General features: G+C 39.2%; 2 protein-coding genes across 4 annotated transcripts in view; one reads left to right on the plus strand and one right to left on the minus strand.

Annotated features, from left to right (window-relative positions):
* POGLUT2 (protein O-glucosyltransferase 2) overlaps positions 1–16,504 on the plus strand; it is a 28,523-nt gene extending 12,019 nt beyond the window's left edge. For 2 of the 3 annotated variants that reach the window (XM_039337719.1, XM_039337717.1), the window contains exons 5-10: positions 4,541–4,713; positions 5,881–6,118; positions 8,454–8,663; positions 10,407–10,496; positions 14,475–14,594; positions 16,321–16,504. In XM_039337719.1, the coding sequence (XP_039193653.1) occupies positions 4,541–4,713; positions 5,881–6,118; positions 8,454–8,663; positions 10,407–10,496; positions 14,475–14,594; positions 16,321–16,338 (849 nt within the window). In that variant the 3' untranslated portion in view covers positions 16,339–16,504. The remainder of the gene's footprint in view (positions 1–4,540; positions 4,714–5,880; positions 6,119–8,453; positions 8,664–10,406; positions 10,497–14,474; positions 14,595–16,320) is intronic. The other variant, XM_039337718.1, reaches the window with a different exon arrangement.
* On the minus strand, positions 370–23,248 carry TEX30 (testis expressed 30). Its single transcript, XM_039337640.1, is given in 9 exon segments — positions 370–1,288; positions 6,450–6,511; positions 17,927–18,110; positions 18,461–18,512; positions 19,051–19,071; positions 19,073–19,279; positions 19,943–20,013; positions 20,872–20,932; positions 23,207–23,248. Coding segments are annotated over 7 exon segments (585 nt in total). The 3' UTR covers positions 370–1,288; positions 6,450–6,511; positions 17,927–17,979.
* Positions 23,249–23,440: the final 192 nt, after the last annotated feature.

A 23,440-nucleotide genomic window follows, 5' to 3' on the forward strand; every position in this document is an offset into this window, starting at 1 on the left:
CTGTAGTTCAGGGATGTCAAACTCAATTTCACTGAGGGCCACATCAACATTGCGGTTGCCCTTAGGGGGCCAGGTGGGTGTGGCCAGAGTGGGTGCAGTCTACTGGGTGGGCGTGGCTGGAGTGGGTGTGGCTGGAGTGGGCGTGGTCAGTTCTACATCATTCGCATCAAGGGTGCTTGTGGGGGCCTGGGTAGGAGTGGGACAGATCTGAGGGTCTCTGGCAGAAGGGGGTAGGACCAGGGCAAGTGGCAAGGCATGGTCCACCGGGGCAAGTGCCAAGATGGCCACCACAAAATTGTACATTGGTCCCGGCTGGCCTGGGCCAAGGCAGCGGGGGCTGTTCCCTCACTATTTCCAGGATGACTTCGTGGGCCACGTGAAACCACTTCGTGGGCCGCATCCAGCCCCCGGGCCTTGTGTTTGACATTTCTGCTCTAGTTCCCTCCTCTACCTTTTCGATGACATAGTTGTCAGCTAGTTTGGTCAGGAATCTGTTCGATCTCCCAGTTGATGCAGAGTTTGTCTCCCAGTTGGTATCAGGGTAGTTTAAAGTTCCCCATTACTACTGTGGTATGTTTCCTATATACATCTATTAACTGATTAGCAGAAGGTTTATATATTTCTTCTGCTTGGTTGGGTGGTGTGTAGTATACACTTATAGTAATGTCATTCTTTTTTCCTTTTATATTAACCCATATGCGTTCAAGGAGGCTTTCATCCTTGGTGTTACATACAGTACCTCCGTAGCGATGTAATTATCTCTAACATAGAATGCAACTCAACCTCCTCTGTTATTTTGTTTTTAGGTCTGTGTGTAATTGTAAGGTATTTCCCTGGAAGGAAAAGCTACTGATTTATTTTTCTAGTTAGACACATAGATGCTCTCTGGTGTATTGCCCACTTGGATGTTTTTTTCAGCATACTGGATAATGCATCAGTGGGAATGGGGTTCCTAATTCCCCATGTTATATACAGAATATTGAATCCCACCTGTGTAAATGATCTAGCCAAGTCTGTATGAAGGGTGTGTCATAGTATTTCAGGTACAAAAATGCAGATGGCTCAGCCAAGCTAAGGTTGTCCATGCTTTTAGGTAAAACAGTAATCCCCAAAGGACACAGAATGAGTAATAGCAATATGAGGAATCTATGGCCTCCCAGATGTTACTATATCAAAACTCCCAGCCTTCCTCTTCCTTGGCCATGTTGACTGCTGGAAGTTGTAGTTTAATCTCTTCTAAAGTGCCGTGGCTCCCATCCAGGTCAAGAATGGAGTATTTTTTTACTACCTGCGTTGAAATGAGAAATGCAGAGGAATGGTTATTTATGGCTTGCATCTGCAGGGATGATAGAATTTCCAATCAAATATTTGTCATACACTTGCAGAATCATCCTTTCTATTTCCCAAGTCTTTGAAGTCCACTTTAAAGTTGCCTAAAGATTCATTCCCCCCCCCCAAAGCCCAACCATATCTCCATGACTGAATGGCTGACAACGAAAGATGTATCTGGGCCGCTTTGATAATCTTCAGGTGTATTGTAGCAGCGGGACATTACGAAAATGGCCATATTGAGATGGGAGAAAATAACCATTAGCCAATTAGTTCCGCTGTCTCAGCCCACTCCTCACCTCAGTTTCGAAAAAGATATCCTTTCCCCTGTTAACAAAGGAATAATTTTGGTAGCTGTTCCTGGGCCTGCCACATTGAGATAGCCATTGTTATCCAAATGATCAACGTTGACTTGATGGCAATAGGTTCTGTCCTTCTTTATCTAATTAAGGCAGCACGCGGAGAATACAACACCTGGAGGGGAGATGAACTTTTATTCCCTTTCGGTGGTCACCTATTGAAGTAAAGTATGACACTTATTTCGGTAGTTTGGAGGTTTTCCTTTGTCCTCGGGAAGGAAGTAGAAATTTTTGAAAGTTTGCACAATGGCAGTTTCATAATGATCTGAAAACTGAAGCTACATGTAGTATAACTGTTAATAATTATCAGGCTGCCAACAAGGACACCCGGGTTTGAACCTCACTTGGCCAGAAAGCTTGCTAGTTAATTTTGGGGTTTCTATGTACTAAAATTATTCTCATTATTATTAAAAAAAGATAATCCTTGGGTCTGGATTGGAGCTCTGGCTGCTAAGCGTGATAAAAAGATGGGACGGAATTTTAATTATTAAGTAAATCCTTTGAATTTTATAAAAGTAATGATATTTCAGATTAACTCCTCCCCCTCCCTTTTTTTTTGTCTGCTACAAAGGTCCTCTGTAGTAAACTAGATCAGGATTGAACAACAAAATAAACACTTTCTTCTCCCCCCCCAAATCCTTCCCATAAATAAATATTTGACCCTCTTCATAACACTTAGGCATGGATTAGGACAGTAATGGCGAACCTTTTAGAGACTGAGTGCCCAATCTGCAACCCAAAACCCACTTATGCATCGTCAAGTGCCGGGTGGGTGTGGCTGCAGTGGTAATGGCAGACTGGGTGGGACTAAAAAGTTCAATCAATCAATTCCAACTTTGCAAGATCTTTTTTTTTCCCGCGAGAAATTGAAATTGACTGATTGAACCTTTTTTTTTTTTTGCACACGGTGACTGAGGCCTAAAGCGAAAAGGTTTTATAAAACCCAGCTGAAGACCTAGGACTGGGGCAACGGCACGCGTGCCCACAGAGAGGGCTCTGAGTGCCGCTTCTGGCACCCGTGCCATAGGTTCGCCACCACTGGATTAGGACAAATGGATGTGTCTCTGAGTTTCTTCACAGAGGTTGAATAGCGGTTTTGGGTCTTAAACCTCTCAGCCTCTCTCTCTTGTCCATTCCTAGTCCATTAGTTCCAGCCTGGATCAGACCTCCTTCTAAAACTACAACATACCGAGAGATTGTAAGATTGGATTTCTCTGTTTGAATCTTTTGATACTCAGATTTTCATAAAACTCAAATGAGTTGCCTGTTTAGCTATTCCTTCAGGGGAAAAAAAATCAGTTGTCTTTTATGGCCCGTATCTTAGAGGTAGTCTACCTGAGTGTTCCTCATCACATATATGATTTGCAAACTGTTATCTAACAGCTTAAATTACTATTAAGCCAATGATAGGCTTAATGCATTTCTTTTAATTTTTTAAAAACAAATCTAAACTCCAAAAGATGAAAAAAGGACCGAATATTCGATCACTATCTCTCACTTCATAAACATATATGTATATTCTGGCAATGCTAGACTGTGTAGACCAGGAGCGGCATGCTAGCAATTAGGCCGCACAAATAAGTAAAGCCCCATCTGTGAGATGCAGTCAGCACACAAAACCACACACCCTCCGGTCTGCGAAAAAAACCTCTCTCCATGTAACCAGTCCCTGGTGCCCAAAAGGTTGGGGGCCTCTAGTGTACACAGTTTCTGCTGGGCTATGACCAGAGGTTTTGGATCTCACCATTGAAAGAATGATATAGGACTGTAGAAACTCTCAAAATACCACTCTGAATAGGCATGTAACAGATTAGTAACAGAGTCAAGCTACTACTACACATAGAGAGAGAGATTCCCTTAGAATAGGCTCCAGCTCCCTGTTTGAACTGCAGGCAACTTTGAAGGACTGTATACATTTGAAGTGAAGCATTCCACTTGACTTTAAGAAACCTATTTTAAAAACTTTTGAAATGTTGATGCATAGTTGGAACATTAGACCACTAGATGGCGTTGTACTCATAAATTGTTTGGCTTTGAATTAAATATTCTCTTGTTTGTTATAGTAAATAATGCCTTAATATTTTACTTTTTTTTTTTTTTACAAAAACAGTTGAGGAATTGCAGATTTGGCAAATGCATTGATTTAAGAAAATCACCATTTTAATTCAGCTATGAAATTGAGAATAATAATACTGGCCTACATTGCAGTATTATTCTAAGAGTTCCAATTGAAGAGAAATATGTAACTCAGAGTGGAACATGAGGTTGGTTCTTGGTGGTCTCTGAACACATACTTGCACAAATGATGTATGTAATGAAATGTCTGCAAGCAAAGAACCAAATTCAGGGAGCACCAAAGATTCCACTATACTAAGTGTAATTTACACACAGCATTTAAATACCGTAAATACTATATACCAATTACTGATGTATAAATGCAAAATTTTGATACTGTTTTTTCAGATTGAATAAAAGTGTATGCCAGAAAATTATAGAAGGTCAGTGAAGCTCAAGAATTCCAACACTATATAATATATATTTGTTAATCATCTTCCACAAGAAACATATCTGCCAATTAATGTTCCAGTTATGGTCTCTAAAACATTATTCAGTGGCTAGAATCCACTTCAGAAATCAAGGATATAGGAAAAGTCTGCTGCTCAGAGTCACCTTATAAGGGAGATGGGTGGCATAAAAATTTAATAAATAAAATTAAAAGGTCATATTAATCTTATTCAAGGAGGTGGTAATCTTCCAAGAATCTTTTGATTGCCATTGGAAGACTGAATAAACAATAAGTACATAATAAAAATACTAATATACAAATAAAGTCTTTTTTTATTGTGTCTTAGGTGAAAATGCCAGATGTAGAGTTTTTTGTGAATTTGGGAGATTGGCCACTGGAAAAAAGAAAATCTTCCCAGGATGTCCACCCCATATTCTCCTGGTGTGGATCCAGTGAGTCCAAAGATATTGTAATGCCAACTTACGACCTGACAGATTCTGTGTTAGAAACAATGGGGCGGTAAGAATGTCTCTATTGTTTATAGGAAGTTATTAAAATGTTAGCTAAGCATGATTGGTTTCCATTGTGATCTGTGTCTTCAGAGTTTATTTTACGCATTTAAATTGTTCTATCATTAAGTCTCCCATTGAGGTGTCATCCAGTCTATTGCATTTCTTCTTTAGTCCTATTGGGAAGAAGCATCCAAGGATGGAAAAGAGAAAAACTGTTAATGGGAAAAATCTTCCTCCTGGGTCACAGGTCGGCAACCTGCAGCTCCGGAGCCGCATGTGGCTCTTTGAGCCTTCCCCTGTGGCTCCCAGCCTCCTCTGCCATTTGCAGAGAGAGACAGAGACAGAGAGAGGCAATTGTGCTTCCCTGCTTCTCTCTCTCTCTCTCTCTTTCTCTCTCTGTGTATGTTTGTGTGTGTGTGTATATGTGTGTGTAAAAGAGAGTGCACTCACAGTGTTCTCCAAGGAGCTGAAAAGCTTATTGGGCGGAGCTCCTCCCTTTGCTGCATCTCTGCAGGAAGCAGGAAGGGCAGGAGAGAGCTAGCTAGCCCAGCTATGCTGGCTCAGGAATTCTGGGAGATGAAGTCCATGAGTCATAAAAGAGTTGAGGTTGCCTACCCCTGAGCTTGTTGGAGAACAGCTTAAAGCCAGCTTGCCAGGTGAGCAGCAGATAGGAGAGGGGGGGAGAGAAAGAGAGAGAGGGGGGGGGAGAAGGAGAGAGAGAGAGAGGAAAGAAAGAGAGAAAGAAAGAGAGTGGGGGAAGAGGACTGGCAAACCAAGGGCAGATAGAGAGAGAGGGAGGGAGAGAGAGACAGAGAGAGACCCTTTTGACATCTAAAATGAAGATAACACTGCATATATCCTTTTTTAACTGTGTGTGTGTGTGTGTGTATATATATACACACACACACACACATACATACATACATACATACACACAGACACACACACACACACCTATAATAAAGGTAAAAAGGGATATATGCAGTGTTGTCTTCATTTTAGATATCAAAAGGGTTTTGCGGCTCCCGGTGTTTTGTTTTCGGTGGGAAACGGGTTCAAGTGGCTCTTTGAGTGTTTTGGGTTGCCTACTCCTGTCCTGGGTCTTACACCCCTTCCTGAAACATGTGCACAGAATTCCCTTCCTTATGAATGTTTTCCCATTTTTTCCCCTAAGAGTCAGCCTGGATATGATGTCTGTTCAAGCAAATACTGGGCCACCATGGGAAGAGAAAAACACTACAGCAATCTGGAGGGGCCGTGACAGTCGAAAGGAGAGGCTTGAACTTGTGAAAATGAGCCGAAAGTTCCCAGAAATCATTGATGCAGCCTTTACAAACTTCTTCTTTTTCAAGCATGACGAAAGCCTCTATGGCCCAATTGTGAAACATATTTCCTTTTTTGATTTCTTCAAGGTGCATTTATCAATATATATTTTTTCATTTTGGCAGAATGCATTGCAAAAATATATTGAAAATAAAATAAAATATGGCAAGCTTCCTAGTTCTAGTATTCTCAGGACTGAGAGGGCTTCTGGAGTGGGTAGAAGGATATTTTTTTTAATCCTCTTTTTCTTTTTTCCCCAATCCCATCTTGTCAAATAAGTGGTATCAGCAGTATCTGTGATTGCTGAAATACTTTTTAGCAATTTATTTAGGCTGTGACTGTCTGGAGTTTTATTCTTCTATAATCCATCTATTCTGCAAGGTGATTAAAAAAGAGAAAATAACAATATTTCAGCAATACCCATAGTCTTTTGGTTGTCCTGGTTTGGGGACCTCTGCTGTTGTGTCTTTAGGAGCACCATTCTGTTAATGAAGATAACAGTCAAAGTTATTATCTTATGTTTGCAACTTGTTTAGACTGCATCTAAACAAACAGCGCTGTTTAATAGCTAATTTAAATCAATAAATGGGTAATAACAACTGAGGTATCATGCTCACATCAGAGAAATAGGGTTATAACCAGCTCAGAATCTATGACAGTTGAACCTCTAAATGTTTGGGGGTTTGATTACTTCAAAGTAATATCCTTCAGAAATTTCTGGCAGACGTTGGTATTTAGGAGGTAATACTTAGATTGGGATTACAATTCACCTGGGTCCAGTCACTCTTTGAGCCCAACACACCTCACAAGGTGGTTGTGAGAAAAATAAGAGGAGGAAGGAATTTTGAATGTGTTTGCTGCTCATTTATAAAAATAAACATAATGCCACTTGAGGTGAGACTCACCCCATCTTTTGGCTTTCTGAAAAGAGCCTGAAAACCTGGCTCTGCCGAGTGGCTTGGGGTCCCAGTGAGGGCATCCCACTCTGGAGATCAGTAAATTAAGAAGGTCCCAGGTCCACCCTGTTAGTGTACAGGTGGTCCTCGCCCTACAACAGTTTGTTTAGTGACCATACAAAGTTAAAAGTGCATTGCAAAAGTTACATGTGACTGTTTTTCACACTTAACAACCATTGCAGTGTCTCCATGGTCACGTGATCAAAATTCAGACACTTGGCAACTGACTCATATTTATGACAGTTGCAGTGTCACATGATCCCCTTTTGCGACCTGACAAGCGAAGTCAATGGGGACTCCAGATTCACTTAACAACCAGGTTACTAACTTAACAACTGCAGTGATTCACTTAACAGCTATGGCAAGAAAGGTAAAATGAGGCAAAATTCACTTAACAATGGTCTCAGCAACAGAAATTTTGGGTTTATTTTATTTATTTATTTTATTTATGAGACTTATATACCGCTTTAAGTGCAAGCACTCTCTAAGCGGTGTACACCAGTAAGCAATGTATATATATATTTACATTGCCCCCAACAATCTGGGTCCTCATTTTACCTACCCCAAAAGGATGGAAGGCTGAGTCAACCTTGAGCCAGTGAGATTTGAACCGCTGACCTGCTGAACACTCTAGAGTACTGCACTCTAACTGCTGCGCCACCTCGGCTCATTGTGGTCGTAAGCCGAGGACTACCTTGGTATCCTTTCTTTTCTAGTTTTTGCTAACTTTTAATGCTCAATGTTTTAAATGTTTTAACATTCTAATGGTTTTATACTCCTATTTTATGATGATGTAAGCTGCCCAGTTTCTCACAAGTGAGATCGGTGGCATAGAAATTGGATGGATGGATGGATGGATGGATGGATGGATGGATGGATGGATAGATAGATAGATAGATAGATAGATAGATAGATAGATAGATAGATAGATAGATCGATAGATAGATAGATATCAGTCATCCCACTTGCATGAAACGTTTTGGAAGGTCTGTGAAAGGGAGAGATAGCTATAGTATATTACTGATGCTTTAGATACAGATTTCTTTGGTTTTGTAGTTGATTGCTATTAATAAAGGTAAGGATTTTTAAAATGAAGAGCTACACTGTCTTTGCTCAATAACTTAACAGCCCTTTCAGATGTCATGTCAGTTCCCGTCAGCCCTACATATTACCCTGCTGGCAAGAGCTGATACATTTAGAGGTCTCACTGTTGTAAAACTTAGATCTTATGTTGTGTTCCTTGTCCCTGTGCTAAAGACAGCTATAATTGGCTAAAATACCTTATTTACCACACATCCAGTAGGAATTTAAAGTTTGATACCAAACAATGGGTGGAATGATTCTATCTGTGGAATATCTTCCATCTAGATATTCCACATACATTTGTCAAGAGTTCAGTTCTTGGGTGGGCATGGAGAACCTTCGGTAAAATTACATGTTTATTAATGGTATGTTTTGTATTTTGCAGTCTAAATACCAAATTAATATTGATGGCACAGTGGCTGCATATCGGCTGCCATACTTGCTGGCAGGAAACAGCTTAGTACTGAAGCAAGACTCCATCTACTATGAACATTTTTATAATGAGTTACAACCTTGGAAGCACTTTGTTCCATTTAAGAATGACCTGAGTGATCTCATGGAAAAACTCCAGTGGGCGAAAGATCATGATGAAGAGGTAAAGATGCATTTAATTAATAAAATTCTGTTGATTGCCACGATACAAACCTATTTAGTTTGGTATTATGAAAGATGATTAATTGTGAAACTCGCACAGAGGGAAGTTGGTTATGTTTAATTTATCCTGTAGCAGTTGCCAGTAATAGCTGTCAGGAGTGCATTTCAAAAACTTGTTGATCTTGACTGGCAGTGGCTTTTCCAAGGTTTGAGGCAAAAATTGTTCCCTCCTCAGTTTAGGTGCAAAGAACTGGCCCTGGGGTCTTTTCTGAATGTGAAGCACATGCTATTATTCAGCAGAATCTGACTATTCTGAATCACTTTATCTAGAACAGTGGTTCTCAACCTGTGGGTCAGGACCCCATTTGGGGTCGAATGACCATTTCACGGGGGTCACCAAACAACGCAGTCCGCCATTTTTTTCCCCTTTTCCTTAGCTGTGCTACTCCCTTTTATTCTATTGGCTTTTGAAAGCCAATAGAATAGACTCTCTTGAATAGAGTCTAATTCTATTGGCTTTCAAAAGCAATAGGAATTGTCCAGGCTGTCTCTGCCCTGCTGAGCCTGCCAAAAGTCCCATTCTGCAAACAGTGCTGCACCAGTTGAGTAGTCCTCGACTTATGACTGGTTGAGTAGTCCTCGACTTACGACCGGTTGGGGGATTGCGGCATTAAAAAGGTTGAGAACCACTGATCTAGAATCATTATGTTGTAATGAAGATGTCTGTAACTGAGATTGCCCATCAAATGAAGGAAATATGATAGATCGGGGTAGGCAACCTTGGCTTTTTTAATGACTCGTGGACTTCAACTCCTAGAATTCCTGAGCCAGCCATGGAGTTGAAGTCCATGAGTCATAAAAGAGCCAAGGTTGCCTACCCCTGTCATAGATATTTTGATTTTCTATAGTAGTTGTAATATCCTATATTCTTGGAAACTAACCTAAGCAAAGATGTTCTTAAAAGTATTTCCACTACCTATGTTTTCTACAATGAAATGAGTAAATCTGTCTTTGCAAATAATAATTTCATGTATTGATTAGGGTAGCATAGCAGCTTATTTTAGGAATAGCGACAGGCCTCTTTGAAAAGCTGCCCACAATTCTAGCAACAGAATTATAAGAACTGCAGAATTTAATGGAATGACATCTACGGGAAGGTGGAAACATTTAAAAATGTGAAAAATATTAGTAATCTGGTTGTTAAGTGAATCTGATTTCCCACATTGACTTTGCTTGTCAGAAGGTAGCAAAAGGAGATCATGTGACCCCAGGACACAGCAACCGTCATAAATATGAGCCAGTTGCCAAGCATTTTGATCACATGACCAAGGAGAGGCTGCAAAAGTTGTAACTCTGAAAAACGGTCATAAGTCACATATTTCAGTGCTGTTGTAACTTTGAATGGTCACTAAATGAACTGTTGTAAGTCAAGGACTACCTGTAAGTAGCGTATTCGTGAACCACCAGCAATAAAAAAAGCCAACTTGGAGGACATCAAGATGTCAACTCTGAGCTAGATGTATTTTCCACTATTGCTAGCTAAGGAGTGCTAGTAATTTTATATTTCTTTTTAATTAACTCTTCCAGTTTGATTTATTTTGAGCTGTGATCATTGGAAACTAATTAATATGTAGATAGGAATGGCTGGAAAAGGAAATTTAGGAAAATTAAAGTTTAAATATGAAAATGCATTAATTCGGTATTTATTCCTTCTGTCTTCCCCGCCCCATTTTCCCCTTGGTAGGCAAAGAACATTGCAAAAGCAGGACAAGAATTTGCAAGGAACTCTCTTATGGGCGATCATATATTCTGTTATTATTTCAAACTATTTCAGGTCAGTTTCATCTTGCTTTCTTGAACTTACATTGAAATCTGCTGAGATAGGGGATTAACAATGGGCCCCAGCTTTATTTAATGTTAAAAATTAGTAGTTCGTTTTGCTAATCGTTATGGGACCACTTGTCTTGAGTTGTTCCATTTTTCTATGAGAAAGTGAAACTACCAAATGCATAAGCTAACTGAAGCCTCTTCTATCCCCAGTAGTTTCTGAAAACAGGGAATGAAAAATAAGACATGAAAAAAATAGGAAAATCCATGTGTGTAAAAACGGATGGAAAAGAATTAACATTACAGCTTTAATGTTAATTTTGGTAATTCTTAACTATCATTTGAGGGGAAGAACCTTTCCTGGAATATATTGGACCCCTTCCATTATTTATTATTTCAAGTAAGCATATTAGGCTTCTATTTTGCTTTCCTCCAGGATTTTCTGATAATGTGATCAGCATTCCCAGCTTGCAGACAAATGGATTCTTGGCTCTGTAACATTTGAAAGAGCAACCATTGCTCAGTGGAAGATGTTTATTCGAGCATTTTGGAGCTGATTTTTTTTAAGAAAGCATCTTAAGATGAACAGTTTTATTTAGTACATCTTTTTTTTAATTTGACCCCACTAATTAATTAGGTGTATCTCAATAGTTAAGTAGAACTCCAGAAAGAGTTATTGGACCTCAATAGCAAATATATACCGTATATTCCGGCGTATAAGACGACCCCCAACTTTTCCAGTTAAAATATAGAGTTTGGGCTATACTCGCCGTATAAGACTACCCCTCTTCCAACGCACACCAAATAAAAATTAAAAAACATCAGATTTGATTTCAATACGGTAATTTTAATTCAAATGCTTATGACATACAGGAACTTAGCAGGAAAACTGTCACTTATAAACATAAGGCTGCTTGTCATCAAACATGTAAACATAAAACAGTGCAAGTGATTAAACTTTTCCTAATTCACTCTAAAGCTGAAAGGAAGGATAAGACAATAAACCCATTGGAGCTGCCATGCTGTTTGTTTTCTAAGCTGTCAACCATGGAACTGATGATGATAGGAGGAAGATAACATGTAGGCATGCGTGTGACTCCCCGGTCCCTTCCATTGCCCCCTCCCCCAGTAGCAAGCTTTGGCTTGAAGCAAGCAGGCTGCACATAGGGATCTCCTCCTCTCAGTCTTCCACCCTGCGAATCCTCCACAGCCTCCCAGAGCCGAGTGAGCAGAAAGCCTGCCTGTTTGTCAAAGGCTCTGCCTTGTCAATCGCACACACACCTTGATGAAAATTGCCCTGCCTGCAAAAGGACTTCTCAGCAGTTTTTTAAAGCAACACTACCAAGAATGAAATTGGCAACAGCCAGAATGTTTAGGGAAGAAGGAAAGGAAGCAGTTAATAAACCGAGTAAGAAAGGCATTCGCCCTTCGAAAACTTGCATTTCCACAAATGTGATAAGTTGCCCCCTTTTCAAGTAATGGGGGGGAGTAAAGGCTTTCCTTTTAATTTGTTATTAAAACTCAGTGCACTACAGTACTTATAGATGGGAGCCAGATTGACCAGTCAGGATCTGTCATAAATAACACCACAAATGCACCAAGCAAGTTTATTTAGGCGGGTGGGGGGAAACTGCTTGCACAAGCTTGGTGGAAGTCGACAGGCGAAAGGATTGTGTAGCTGTTTTCTGTCCTCACTCCATTCCTGCTTCGTAAATCCGAGAGGAATTTAGCTGACACCCCTCCCCTTCCAGACCCATAAGCTCCGCCTCCCCCAAGCTACTCTCACCGGCAGTGAGAGGTAAACGCTGAAAAGCCTGCATGAAGAAGCACTGAGAAGTGCCTTGAATGGACGCAGATGCTTAGGTTTGTTTTCATTATATAAAAAAAACCACCCTACAACTCTTTTCCCCCCTTCCCCATTACATGGGCCATCCCTTTCTACTTCCTTTGAATGAATTAATCATGGGACGGCCACTACCAATCCGCAGTTCTGGAGGGGTGGGCAAGGAATTGGGATGCAAAAGGGAGGGAAGAAGAGAGGAGACGGTTTGCAATGTAGCATTATAGAATGGGGAATAAACCTCCAGGAAATCTTACTGTCACGACATTCCCAGTATAGAGGCTGGAAAGAGATATCTTTAGTTGATCGGCTGGTGTTAATAATAACCCTAGGACTCTTTTTGAGCGAGAGAGGGGGGGGGAGAGAAAACTTGCTGAGTAATATTTTTTCCGGCGTATAAGACAACCCCTGACTTTTGCGAAGATTTTAAGTGTTTAGAAAGTCGTCTTATACGCCGGAATATACGGTACTTTTAAGAAATGTGATTAGAGTGTTGAGTTCTTTTATCTGTAAATGATAGATTATCAGCTTGTGCTAGGAATATTATCATTAATGTAGAGTCACCTGAGGGTGAAAAATGTTCTCCATCCTTGACTTTAGTCATAGCTTTCACTGAGAGGCCTTGCATGAAGGCAACAAGTCTTTGTGAGTGGAGCACTCCAGGAGGTCTCCATTTCTTTGATGACCTTCATTTATTTAATTACATCAGTCCCCACAATTCTGTCCAAAGAGCAAAGTCAATATATCTACTTTTCTCCTTCCTCGTTTTTATCCTTACAACAATCTTAAGTAATAGATCAGGTTTCCCTCTCTGTATGTTACATTAATGGTTACTTTACAACTCTAAAGAGCAAGATAGCTCCTGAACTAGATAACTGAATTCATGTATGCATTCCCATAACATATAGGTCAATGATGGTGAACCTTTTAGAGACCGAGTGTCCAAAAATTGCCCCTCCGCCCGCCTGTGGGGCCACCCACTGCCTCCACGGCCCGCCACAGATCACCCAGGTGTCCCAGCAGTGCCATGGCAGCCATGCCCTCCACCCGCGCCCTGCAGCATCAACTGCGCGCAACGGGTGAGAGGGTGAAGCTTTGTCTCCACTGCTCGGCTGCCATGTCCTTGGCTGCGCTGCTCCACACGGGCTGTGCTCGGGGGCGACTCTCCTCCAGGGGGCTGCTGCTGGTGAGGGGGCCATGGGGGGAGGCGGGTCTGGGGCGATGGCACACGTGCCCACAGAGAGGGCTCTGAGTGCCGCCTCTGGCACGTGTGCCATAGGTTCGCCACCACTGATATAGATATTTTCACATTTTCTGAGCCCATGTTTATTATCTCTAACATGGTTTATTTTATGGATTCAAAATGCTATGCATTCAGCTACATTAGAATTGAACACAGACTGCCTACATCAGAGGTGTCAAACTGGTGGCTGCGGGCCAGATGCGTCACATGCAGGCCATGCCCACCCTGGCTCCGCAAAGGCAAAAAAACGTCATGATATGTCACGGGATGCGATTGAATTTGACCCCCATGACCTAGATTATTGGGAAACTTTTAAAAATGCATCACTAACAATTTAATTGGTAGAATCTGCAAGTGATTAGGTTATGTCCTAAATTCACTTGCTAAGGATGCATCTGTGCTTCTACAGATGCCTTTCTTAAAGAGAAGATGGGCTCCTCAAAACAGCCATCAGCAAAGATTAAAGAGCTGAACTTTAGAAAGCCTCTTCTAAAACACAGACTGTGCATTAACAGAGATGACTATATTTTAGCAAGCCACCTAATAGGGTTATTTGATATTGAATATTACAGAATCCAAATTCCCTAAAGCAGTGTGGGCCATTTGTTGCACTAAAACAGCAGTACACAATGTTCGTCAGCTGAAGGACCATCCCAGGTTTTATGTGGTATGTTCAGTATGTCCATACCGAGAGAGGTTTTCTGGAATTCTGATGAGTGAAACAGATGCTGGAAACATCTGGAAGGCTTTAAAGATCCTCGTAAAGCTCCTTAAGCCTTTTCAAATGCATGGAAAGTTTCCCATGTAGGACTGAAAGTTTTTTATTGCCCCCTTAACATCGCGTGGTTATTGTTTGAAGGAGCAAGGCAAAAAATATTCTTCTCTAATTTTTTTATCATTAGGAATATGCCAAGCTACAAGTGAGTGATCCCAAAGTTAGGGATGGCATGGAGAAAGTGGGGCAACCGGATGAAGACCTTTTTCCCTGTAATTGCCACCGAACAAAGGTACAGCATGTACAAGTTAGTATTTTAGGAGTTGGTTTTTGAGCATCCTGACCTGATGTTAATGAGAACACTGTTATGCCACTCAAGCTCTTAGCTTCACAACACAAATATTACAGTGTCAGAATGGAACTTTTCATCGCTTTTCATGTACCAGGAAGGAAAGAAAGAAAGGTTCTAATACATGTAAACTAAATCTTAAGATACAAGCTAAAACCTGCCAGGTCAATGATAGGAATGCTTTGTATATTCAGAAAAACTAGAATTAAAGATATTCTACATGAAGAAACTGTAAATTTTTTACTTATTCAAAATTTGTTTTCCAAGTGCAAGGCTGCAACTAGAGTCAAAATGCATCCCTTTAAATATCTATTATTCCCCTAGTTAAATAGTATTTCCAAGATGATGTGAGGGCATTGCAAATTAAAAGAGAGAGACAAAAGCAGTTTAAATGGGGAACTGCAGTATTTTTCTCAATCTTTTGCAGAAGGGAGATTTATGAGACTTATGTGGCTTTAAAAAAAATTTTTTTTCTAATGTTCTAAGGCAGTGATGGCGAACCTTTTAGAGACCGAGTGCCCAAACTGCAACCCAAAACCCACTTATGTATCGTCGGATGCCGCGTGGGCTTGGCCCATTGGGTGGGCATGGCCCATATGGTGGATGTGGCTGCGGTGGAAATGGCAGACTGGGTGGGACTAAAAAGTTCAATCAATCAATTCCAATTTGCGAGATCTTTTTTTTTCCTGCGAGAAGTTGAAATTGATTGATTGAACCTTTTTTTTTTTGCACACCGCAGAGGAAGTCTAAAGCAAAAAGGTTTTATAAAACCCAGCTGAAGGCCTCGGACTAGGGTGATGGTGTGCATGCCCACAGAGAGGGCTCTACATGCCACCTGTGGCACGCATGCCATAGGTTCACCACCACGGTTCTAAGGATTGTTTTTACATACCACAGCACAAGACCTATACTATCTGTAGATATAGCACTTGGGAACCCATAAAGCTACTCTAATTGATATGATCAAGTGTTGCATTTTAAGTTCTTTCCTCATCTTGATATCTACATGTCCCAGACCCTACCTACAAGGAAGCCATGTCCTTCCTTTGAAGACAATTTCAGATTGAGTAAGAAGCAAATATTTCTCAATACCTCCTTGTGAGATTTAAGGGGAAGGTGAAAGTGAAAGAAAGCATATCAAAAAGCAAAAAGCAAAACTGTTTTCATATAGACTCTTACCACGAAGATGGCCTGCGAGGGAGGAGAACTTGGGATCAGGAAGACTGAAGCTCAGGGCGATTCGGAAATTGTTATTGCTACCTGTTCATACGTTCACAGCTGAATAGACAGCAGGGAAGGCCACAGAATCACAGAGTGTAAGGGAGCCTAGAGATCATCCAACCTAATTCAAATATCTGCAGAAATCCCCAAAGATGTCCAACCAGACCCTCCTTAAAGATCTTCAAAGAAAGAGGGTCCACTACTCCCCATGAGACTGTGCCATTGATGAACAACTCGGCTCTCACAATCCACACACACTTTTTAGATACATTAAAATGCAATAGCGAGGATGATATATTCCAGATGCTTGGAATAACCATAGGCCATCAAAACCCATTATTGAAAAATATGTGTTAACTACAAAGGGAACCTGCATAACAGAATAAGGGATTTAGAACACATGCAAAGTTAAATAATTCAATGTTATAAGGTTTGATACCCAAGTTTTTCATCTTACTTGCAGGTCAAAGAAGAACTCTGATGAGACAGAGGAAACCCCGTGGCTGGAAATATTTACCTAATCACTTTCTGAGGGTAATAAATTACTAAGAGTGAAATCATCCGGATGACCTCTTTTGTGCAGTATTAATGCAACACTCTTTTTATAAGTTCTTTTTTAAAAAATAAATAAATATTCTTTCCATAAATGGATAGTCACTTTTATTTGAAGACAAAGTTTGAACATCTAAGTTTCTATTAATTATAAATTTATTACAAAACCAATAGCATATAATAACTCACCTTTTATATCTGTATTGGTAAAATATTTCTAAGCATAGTGAAACTGTATGGATCTCATTTAGAGCAGAGGTCCCCAATCCCTGGTCCGCAGACCGCTACCTGTCCGTAGCCCATTGGAAACCGGGCCATGCAAGCGGCAGGCAAGTGCACAAAGCTCCATATGCACATTTGTGGGATTAAATTGCATGCACGAAACCATCCCCTCCCTCCCACTGCTGGAGGCCAGAGCTGGAAAGGTTGGGGACTGCTGACTTAGAGCTCAGTTTGGGTACAACAAATTTCATTTTAAAGCATCAGTATATCTGGCTCAAATAACAAACTGTGGAGGGCCTTTATACCATTGTGTCTAATATCTTGAACCACTGGTGCTGGAGAGTGTGTGTAAGTGTTCCTTCAAAATCTGTTTTGACTCCTGGAGACTGGACAAGTACCTTTAATTTTGCTTCATACAGCATGCATTTGTTGTAACCATACAAAGTCACTAGCTCTTAGATGATTTGTGACTGCCAAAAATTCAAGTTTGGATAACTGAGAAAAAGGGAGGAAAGTTGCTGTAAAGTTTAATTTTAAAACTTCAAGAACATACTGGCAAATGTTTTAACACTGTACCCCAATTAATATGATTTTTGATCAGTGTGATTAGAGGGCATCATTTTGTTATTTTAGGCTCAAGAGAAGCATTGCAAGAAGTGCAACAAGCTAAAATTATGATGCTTTCTTTTCTTTGAAGTTTTTTTTCCAGAGGGAAGCAACGGTGTATAAATGATGCAGCGTACATTAGAAAACGTAATAAACACAGAAAGGTTTACTTCAGAAATTGCTATCCAATATATATTACATCGATTTTAGGTTTTTGTTAAAATATCAGTATTGAGTGACAAATACTAAAACTGAATTCCTGGTCTGCAAATCCTAGTCAGCAGTTAACTGCCTATAATAATATGCAGCATCCCCATGGTCACATGGATCAAAATTCAGATGTTTAGCAACTGGTTCATATTTTATGACAGTCGCAGTGTCCCGGGGTCATGTGATCAGCTTTTACGACCTGACAAGCAAAATCAATGGTATATCCAGATTCACTTAACAACCATGTTACTAACTGAACAACTGCAATGATTCGCTTAACAAATGTGGCAAAAAAAGTTGTAAAATAGGGCAAACTCATTTAACATGTTTCACTTTGCAGCATAACATTTGTGTCAATCGAGGACAACTGTAGAATATAAAAAAAAACTTTGCTTGAAGTTCATTTCCCACTTCTCTAACAATTGTACAAGCTGATAAAATCAGGTTTTGTGTCTTCCTTTATACATCTGATAACTTACTCTATAACATCTGTAGTCCCAGGCACAAACTAGATGGGGGAATTAATGAATCTTCAGAGTTTAATTTGAAGCGTTGGATGATGCAGTGGATAAGGCAAAAATACCAGGCTTAGAATGAAGCTATTGTTATTTTGGTTAGCCTGCTGTGTCACACTAGCAGCAGCACGAGGACCCATTGAACAATCTGCATTCATTAGAAAATAAAGATGAAATGATCTCTCAATATATTCACATGTAAACTTTAATTTGCCAATACAATAATTCGTTGCACTGCTTATAACAATAAAGTTTATTGTTATTTATTTATTCCAAATAGTCCCTAGAATACTTTCTTTCATACAGCCATCTGGAAACTTATGAAATTAAGCTTAACTGATTATAGTATAATTATTCGAGATGTTCTTGCAGCTAAATAAGTGAATAAAATATTTTTTTTCTTCTGTTCCAAAACAATCATACTAATTCTCTGATCATTAGGAGTGTGTACTGCAATTATTCAATAATTCTTTATTAATAAGACATCAATTTTCTTACCTCCCCAAAAAATTCCAGAAAGTTTTTAGTCATCTGACAATCTAAAATATTCCTTTTAAAAAAAGTTTCAGTTAGTTTAACAACGGGAGAAAAAGGTAAAGATTAAAATAATATTTTATGATACACTACCAACTAATCAATATCTACCATAAATAATAAAAAATAGACTTTTAGATCAAAATATAATGCTGTTGGATAGGTATTTAACATTACGGACAAGTAAAGGTAAATGCATAATTATACAGAGTAACAAATGCTTCTTGTACAAGAACATTATGATCTCTTAAATTTGGGAGAGATGTAATTATATATCTAACCAATACAATGCAGTAGTATTTGTATATGAACTACTAAAGCCCTATAAGAGCTGCACAAAAATATTAGCTACCTTAGGATCCTTTAAAGCAGGGGTGTCAAACTGCCGGCCCGTGGGCTGGCGCATCATGAAGAAACGGCACCCACCCCATTGCCGGCAATGGGGGAAAAGCGCCGATACATCGCGTGACATCACATGATGTCATAAGTTTGACATGTCTGCTTTAAAGCATCCAATTTTTTTGTTCTCTAGAAAGCAAACTTAGTTTTCATGCCTCAACTGCTTTATATGCTTTAAGCCCGATGAATGATGTTAAGGCTTTTGCAGGTGAATCACAGACACAGAAATCCATTAGATGCAAGGTAGTTTGCCAAAGAAACAAGGCGGGAGAAATTTATATCACCTGATGCTCCATGAGTAATAATCACATCATAAAGTAGCATCTTGCTAGGAATGCAAAAAAAAAAAAAAAAAAAGCATCTAGGTTTTGGTTCCAAGAGATACTTTTACATTAGTCTAGAAATAGAAGCACTGAAATCAATAAGGTACAAACAAAAAATATAGTGTGGAACTATATTGTGTCTCAAATGCAAAAGAAAAAAAGATCCATTTCGAAAAGCAACAAAAGTATGTTTTTGTGTAATGTTGAGACATCTCTCTTGAGAAACTTATGTTCCTTTCAATCACAATTCAGAAACTCCAAGAATAGACCACATTAATGGTCTATGCAGACAGAAAAAATAAAACACTAATTTAAAGAAAGCCACCAGCTTGACACCTATCCTTATCCTTAATAATAGGCTAATGAGATTTACAAAGTTTCCAGCTATTTTTGTTCAGTATAGATAAGCAGGCCAGCAGACATTCTTTCTGAGTACTCAGAATTTTTGTGAATTATTACATTTCATAATTTTAACAATCAGCTTTACAGTTCTATATACAATTGCTGGAAGATTTTAAAAAATAAGAATCTGGCCATTTAGAAAACACATACGTATTAGGGCATAGGACATATTTAGAATCCATTTCATCAAAGTTACCTCAGTGGAAAACATTCACAGCTAAATCCTACAGTGTTTGATACGACTTATTATCAGATAAAAAGAATATAGGGTTGCCTCTTTGCATAGTATACATGGCAATAAATTCCTACTACTCTAACATACCTCTGGGTACTCACTCATTTTCTTTTTATAATCTTGCAAACTAGTGATCCAGAAAGTCTGACCGTAAATCACTGCAATAAAAAAATCAAATGTTAACAATGCAAGAATGGACTGTTCCTTGCATGAACAAATGTGGCCCTCTATAGCTTAACACCAAATGACTGAATGCTAAAATTATTTTGTATTTATTGATCATAATGACAAAAGCCATCCCACTCATGTTCTCTTTGTGCGGTACTTTTTCTACTGGGTGCTTATTAGACAGAGTACTAAATGTATGCAAACATCTAATCACACCTATACTGTATATCCTTTTAGCAGACCATTTCTCAATTTAGATCAACTTGGCAGGCTCTGCATTTTTGTATAGAAACCACCTATGTATTTGAGGTTGCAGATTTTGAGAGGAAGCAGTAAAGGACAGCAAATCAGCAGCTACTGGAAGTCATCTGGGTGGACCAATCACACCACCTCAACCCTGGGAAGAAGGCAATGTCAAATCGCTTCCCGAAATCCTGCATGGATTTGTCCACATAGTTGCCAGGAGTTAAGGTTGACTCTAAGGTGAAAAACAATGGACATGTAGGGTTACAGTGATCTGACACTAGCGTTTTCTTAATTGCCTGAGCTTTGCAAGTTGTCCAGAAGTCCCACAGTCCCACATCTGACAGTAGTGCTTTCTTAATTGTCTCAGCTTCCCAAGTTGTCCAGAAGTCCCACTGGACTTTTTGACAACTTGGAAAGGTGAGACAATTAATCTACAGATCGACAGGCTCATGTTCCAGAAAAAATTGTTATTGTGATGAACTTGTCCTCCTGCTGAGCTGAAGGCTTTTTGCCTTTTTTTTTACATTGACAGAAAATAAATAGGCATAAATCTGGATCTCCATCCTGCATTTACTGCCCCTGTCCCCCATTAGGGCATTTACCTGCCTTCTTTTTAAGGTGATGGATGACAAAGCCTAACACATTTTGTACACCTTTAGGAAACTTTTGGAGTAAGGAAGAAAATATTCCTCCTTAATTGTAAATTGTCTCACTTGTTTGCTGGGGCCAAGAAGAAGATGCCATTTAAAAAGGACACCATTTGAATGATTTGAAAAAAGAAAGATTTAGCTCTTGTTCCTTTTTTGCCCAGCAAAAGGTTTTTCCTCATCTGTGAGTTTTGCAGCCCAATTGATTATTTCCATTTATTTCTGCTGTTTCACACTTTTTTCCTGACAAATGAGTTACAGTTGGGTTTTTGATCAATTGCTGGCATTTATTTCTGAATTTATATATATCTATGCCATAAACAAAGATATCACATCAGTCCACTATATCCACAATGAGCAAAAACGTTTTGGATGTGAGATTTTAATCCTAGTGATAGGGAAAAAGGGACAAGAATCGAAGTGTAGGTGTAAGCAGATCAATGACAGTTTGGTAGCACTTCCACCGGGCAGCTTTCCACTGGAGACAAGTTCATGACATCCCAGTCACCTCCCTGTTTCTCCTCTTCTGGTTGCTAGTCTCACTGACAGGGTGATGAGCACTCTTGTGGAGTGCTGGAGGACATTGAAGAAATGCTCAAATGTATGCTTCAGTATTGCCTGCAACTCAGTGGCAGCTTTCCCTAGTGTTGTTGGCCTTCAGTCCCATACTCCTCTGCCCACCCAACCTAATGAAAGTTAATGAAGTTGGCAGCACACCTAGAAATCACAAGTTGGAGAAGGAGGTATTAAAAAATAAAAAAGAATGCATCAAAATAGCAAAGACCAGTGTGTTTGCTATTTACATATCTAGCAGAAATAACACATGGAAGAAACTGGAAGAAACACATGGAAGCCTGGAACCTTACAAAGTATTCTTGGCCTATGTTTCAGAAGCAGAAGATCAGGTGATCAGACAGTTATTTTGGGGCTTGATCATTAGGTGGAACCTGCTTATCTCATACTTTAAAATTTTCTGGGAAGGAAAAGTGTCCAAAGATTTTAATGTCAAACTGACTTCATATCAATGGAATCCATTAAGACCAAGTGTCCAACTTACAGGCCCTGTGAAAAGCTTACTGGAAGAGTATCATGTGGGCTACAGAGCAAAAATTTCTTGCAGTTAATTAGCCTTGTTAAATTAGTAGATGCTGACATGCAAAGACATACTGAGAAAAAAAGAATTAGTAGAGAAAATGCAACCATTCAGAAAGGAAATGTAAACTACTCTGAAACCCTGTTGCTTTTGAAATATTTAGTACAGTTCTGGCTTCTATACTCACAAGGAAATATCTCTGAGGTTACTTAAGTTTACTTCTGGGTAAAATATATTGGATTAGAAAGGGCAAAAGGGAAGATCACAGGCAAGGTAGGATATAAATGATCTTTAAAACAGCTGTAAATATTTATGAAGCACAATAACTTGACATGGGGGCAAAGAACAGAGATATTATGTTTTTAAATAGCTATGAAGCTGGCAGTAATTTAGTAGTTTTTGGGGGGTTACTAATGGGGAAACTACCCTTTATATCTATTGGACATCATATTTTTCGTGTGTGCATTGTGTGTGGATTTTCTTTTTTCCTAGCGGGGCTTCTGCCTCTGTGCCAAAGACATATTCCCATTCTTGCATTATATTACATAAATGTCTCTGTGAAGCAGAGTTCTCTCAGGTAGCTACAATCTTTTCCTGATAATAAGACAAATTGTTAGCATAGCACTTGTCAAATAAAACATTTGTTAAGACCTCATTTTTGACAGCCAAGCAAAACTCACCTTTTTGTGTTGCTTCTTTGAAAGTACCCCCTTTCAGATGACTTATTCATTTAAATCTTGGAGCTATGCACACCTGACCGATTGAGGATCTGACCCAAGCATCTTGTGATAAACATCTTTAAGTCCAGTAATATAAAAAAAAGGTAATTGTCTATTTATAGCCACATTTCCTGTTCTGGGATCATGTGAACAAGTTAGGCTTTAGGCCAGAAACTACTCAGAAATACCAAGTTAAGTAAATAAATAGTACCTCCAGTTTATCTACTTTATAGTTCTCTGGTATTGAGTATACTCTATTCTACCTTCCTCATTGGTCTTCCTCCTTCTTAATTGTTAGTTTTGTAGTTTATACTAGATGAAGTTGTTTATTGTTCCATAAATTAAACAAGTTGTTTTGAAGTATTTGGCATTTAGATTTCTCAGCTAGGTATTTATTTTTACAGACCCTCTTATTATAAAGTTATAATAAGCTAACAAGCTTGGCAGCACTTGTCAACACTTAAGCATCTGAACTTACTTTGGCAGCAGCTATAGTTCTTTGCAACACAGATGTTAACATAATGACTACATATTATTATTAGTAGTAGTATTAGCATTAGTATTATTAATATTATTATTATAATGCAGCATTGTACAGATTATTTATGTTATTGTTGTAATGCAACATTATAATAGTAATGTTGTAATGCATTATAAAAGCAGTAACGTTAGTGTTCAGTTGCTAAGTCATTTCTGACTTCGTGACCCTATG

Source organism: Crotalus tigris, unplaced genomic scaffold (genome assembly GCF_016545835.1).
Source record: "Crotalus tigris isolate CLP2741 ecotype Arizona unplaced genomic scaffold, ASM1654583v1 scf7180000017685.4511686, whole genome shotgun sequence".
In the NCBI taxonomy this organism is placed as follows: Eukaryota; Metazoa; Chordata; class Lepidosauria; order Squamata; family Viperidae; genus Crotalus; species Crotalus tigris.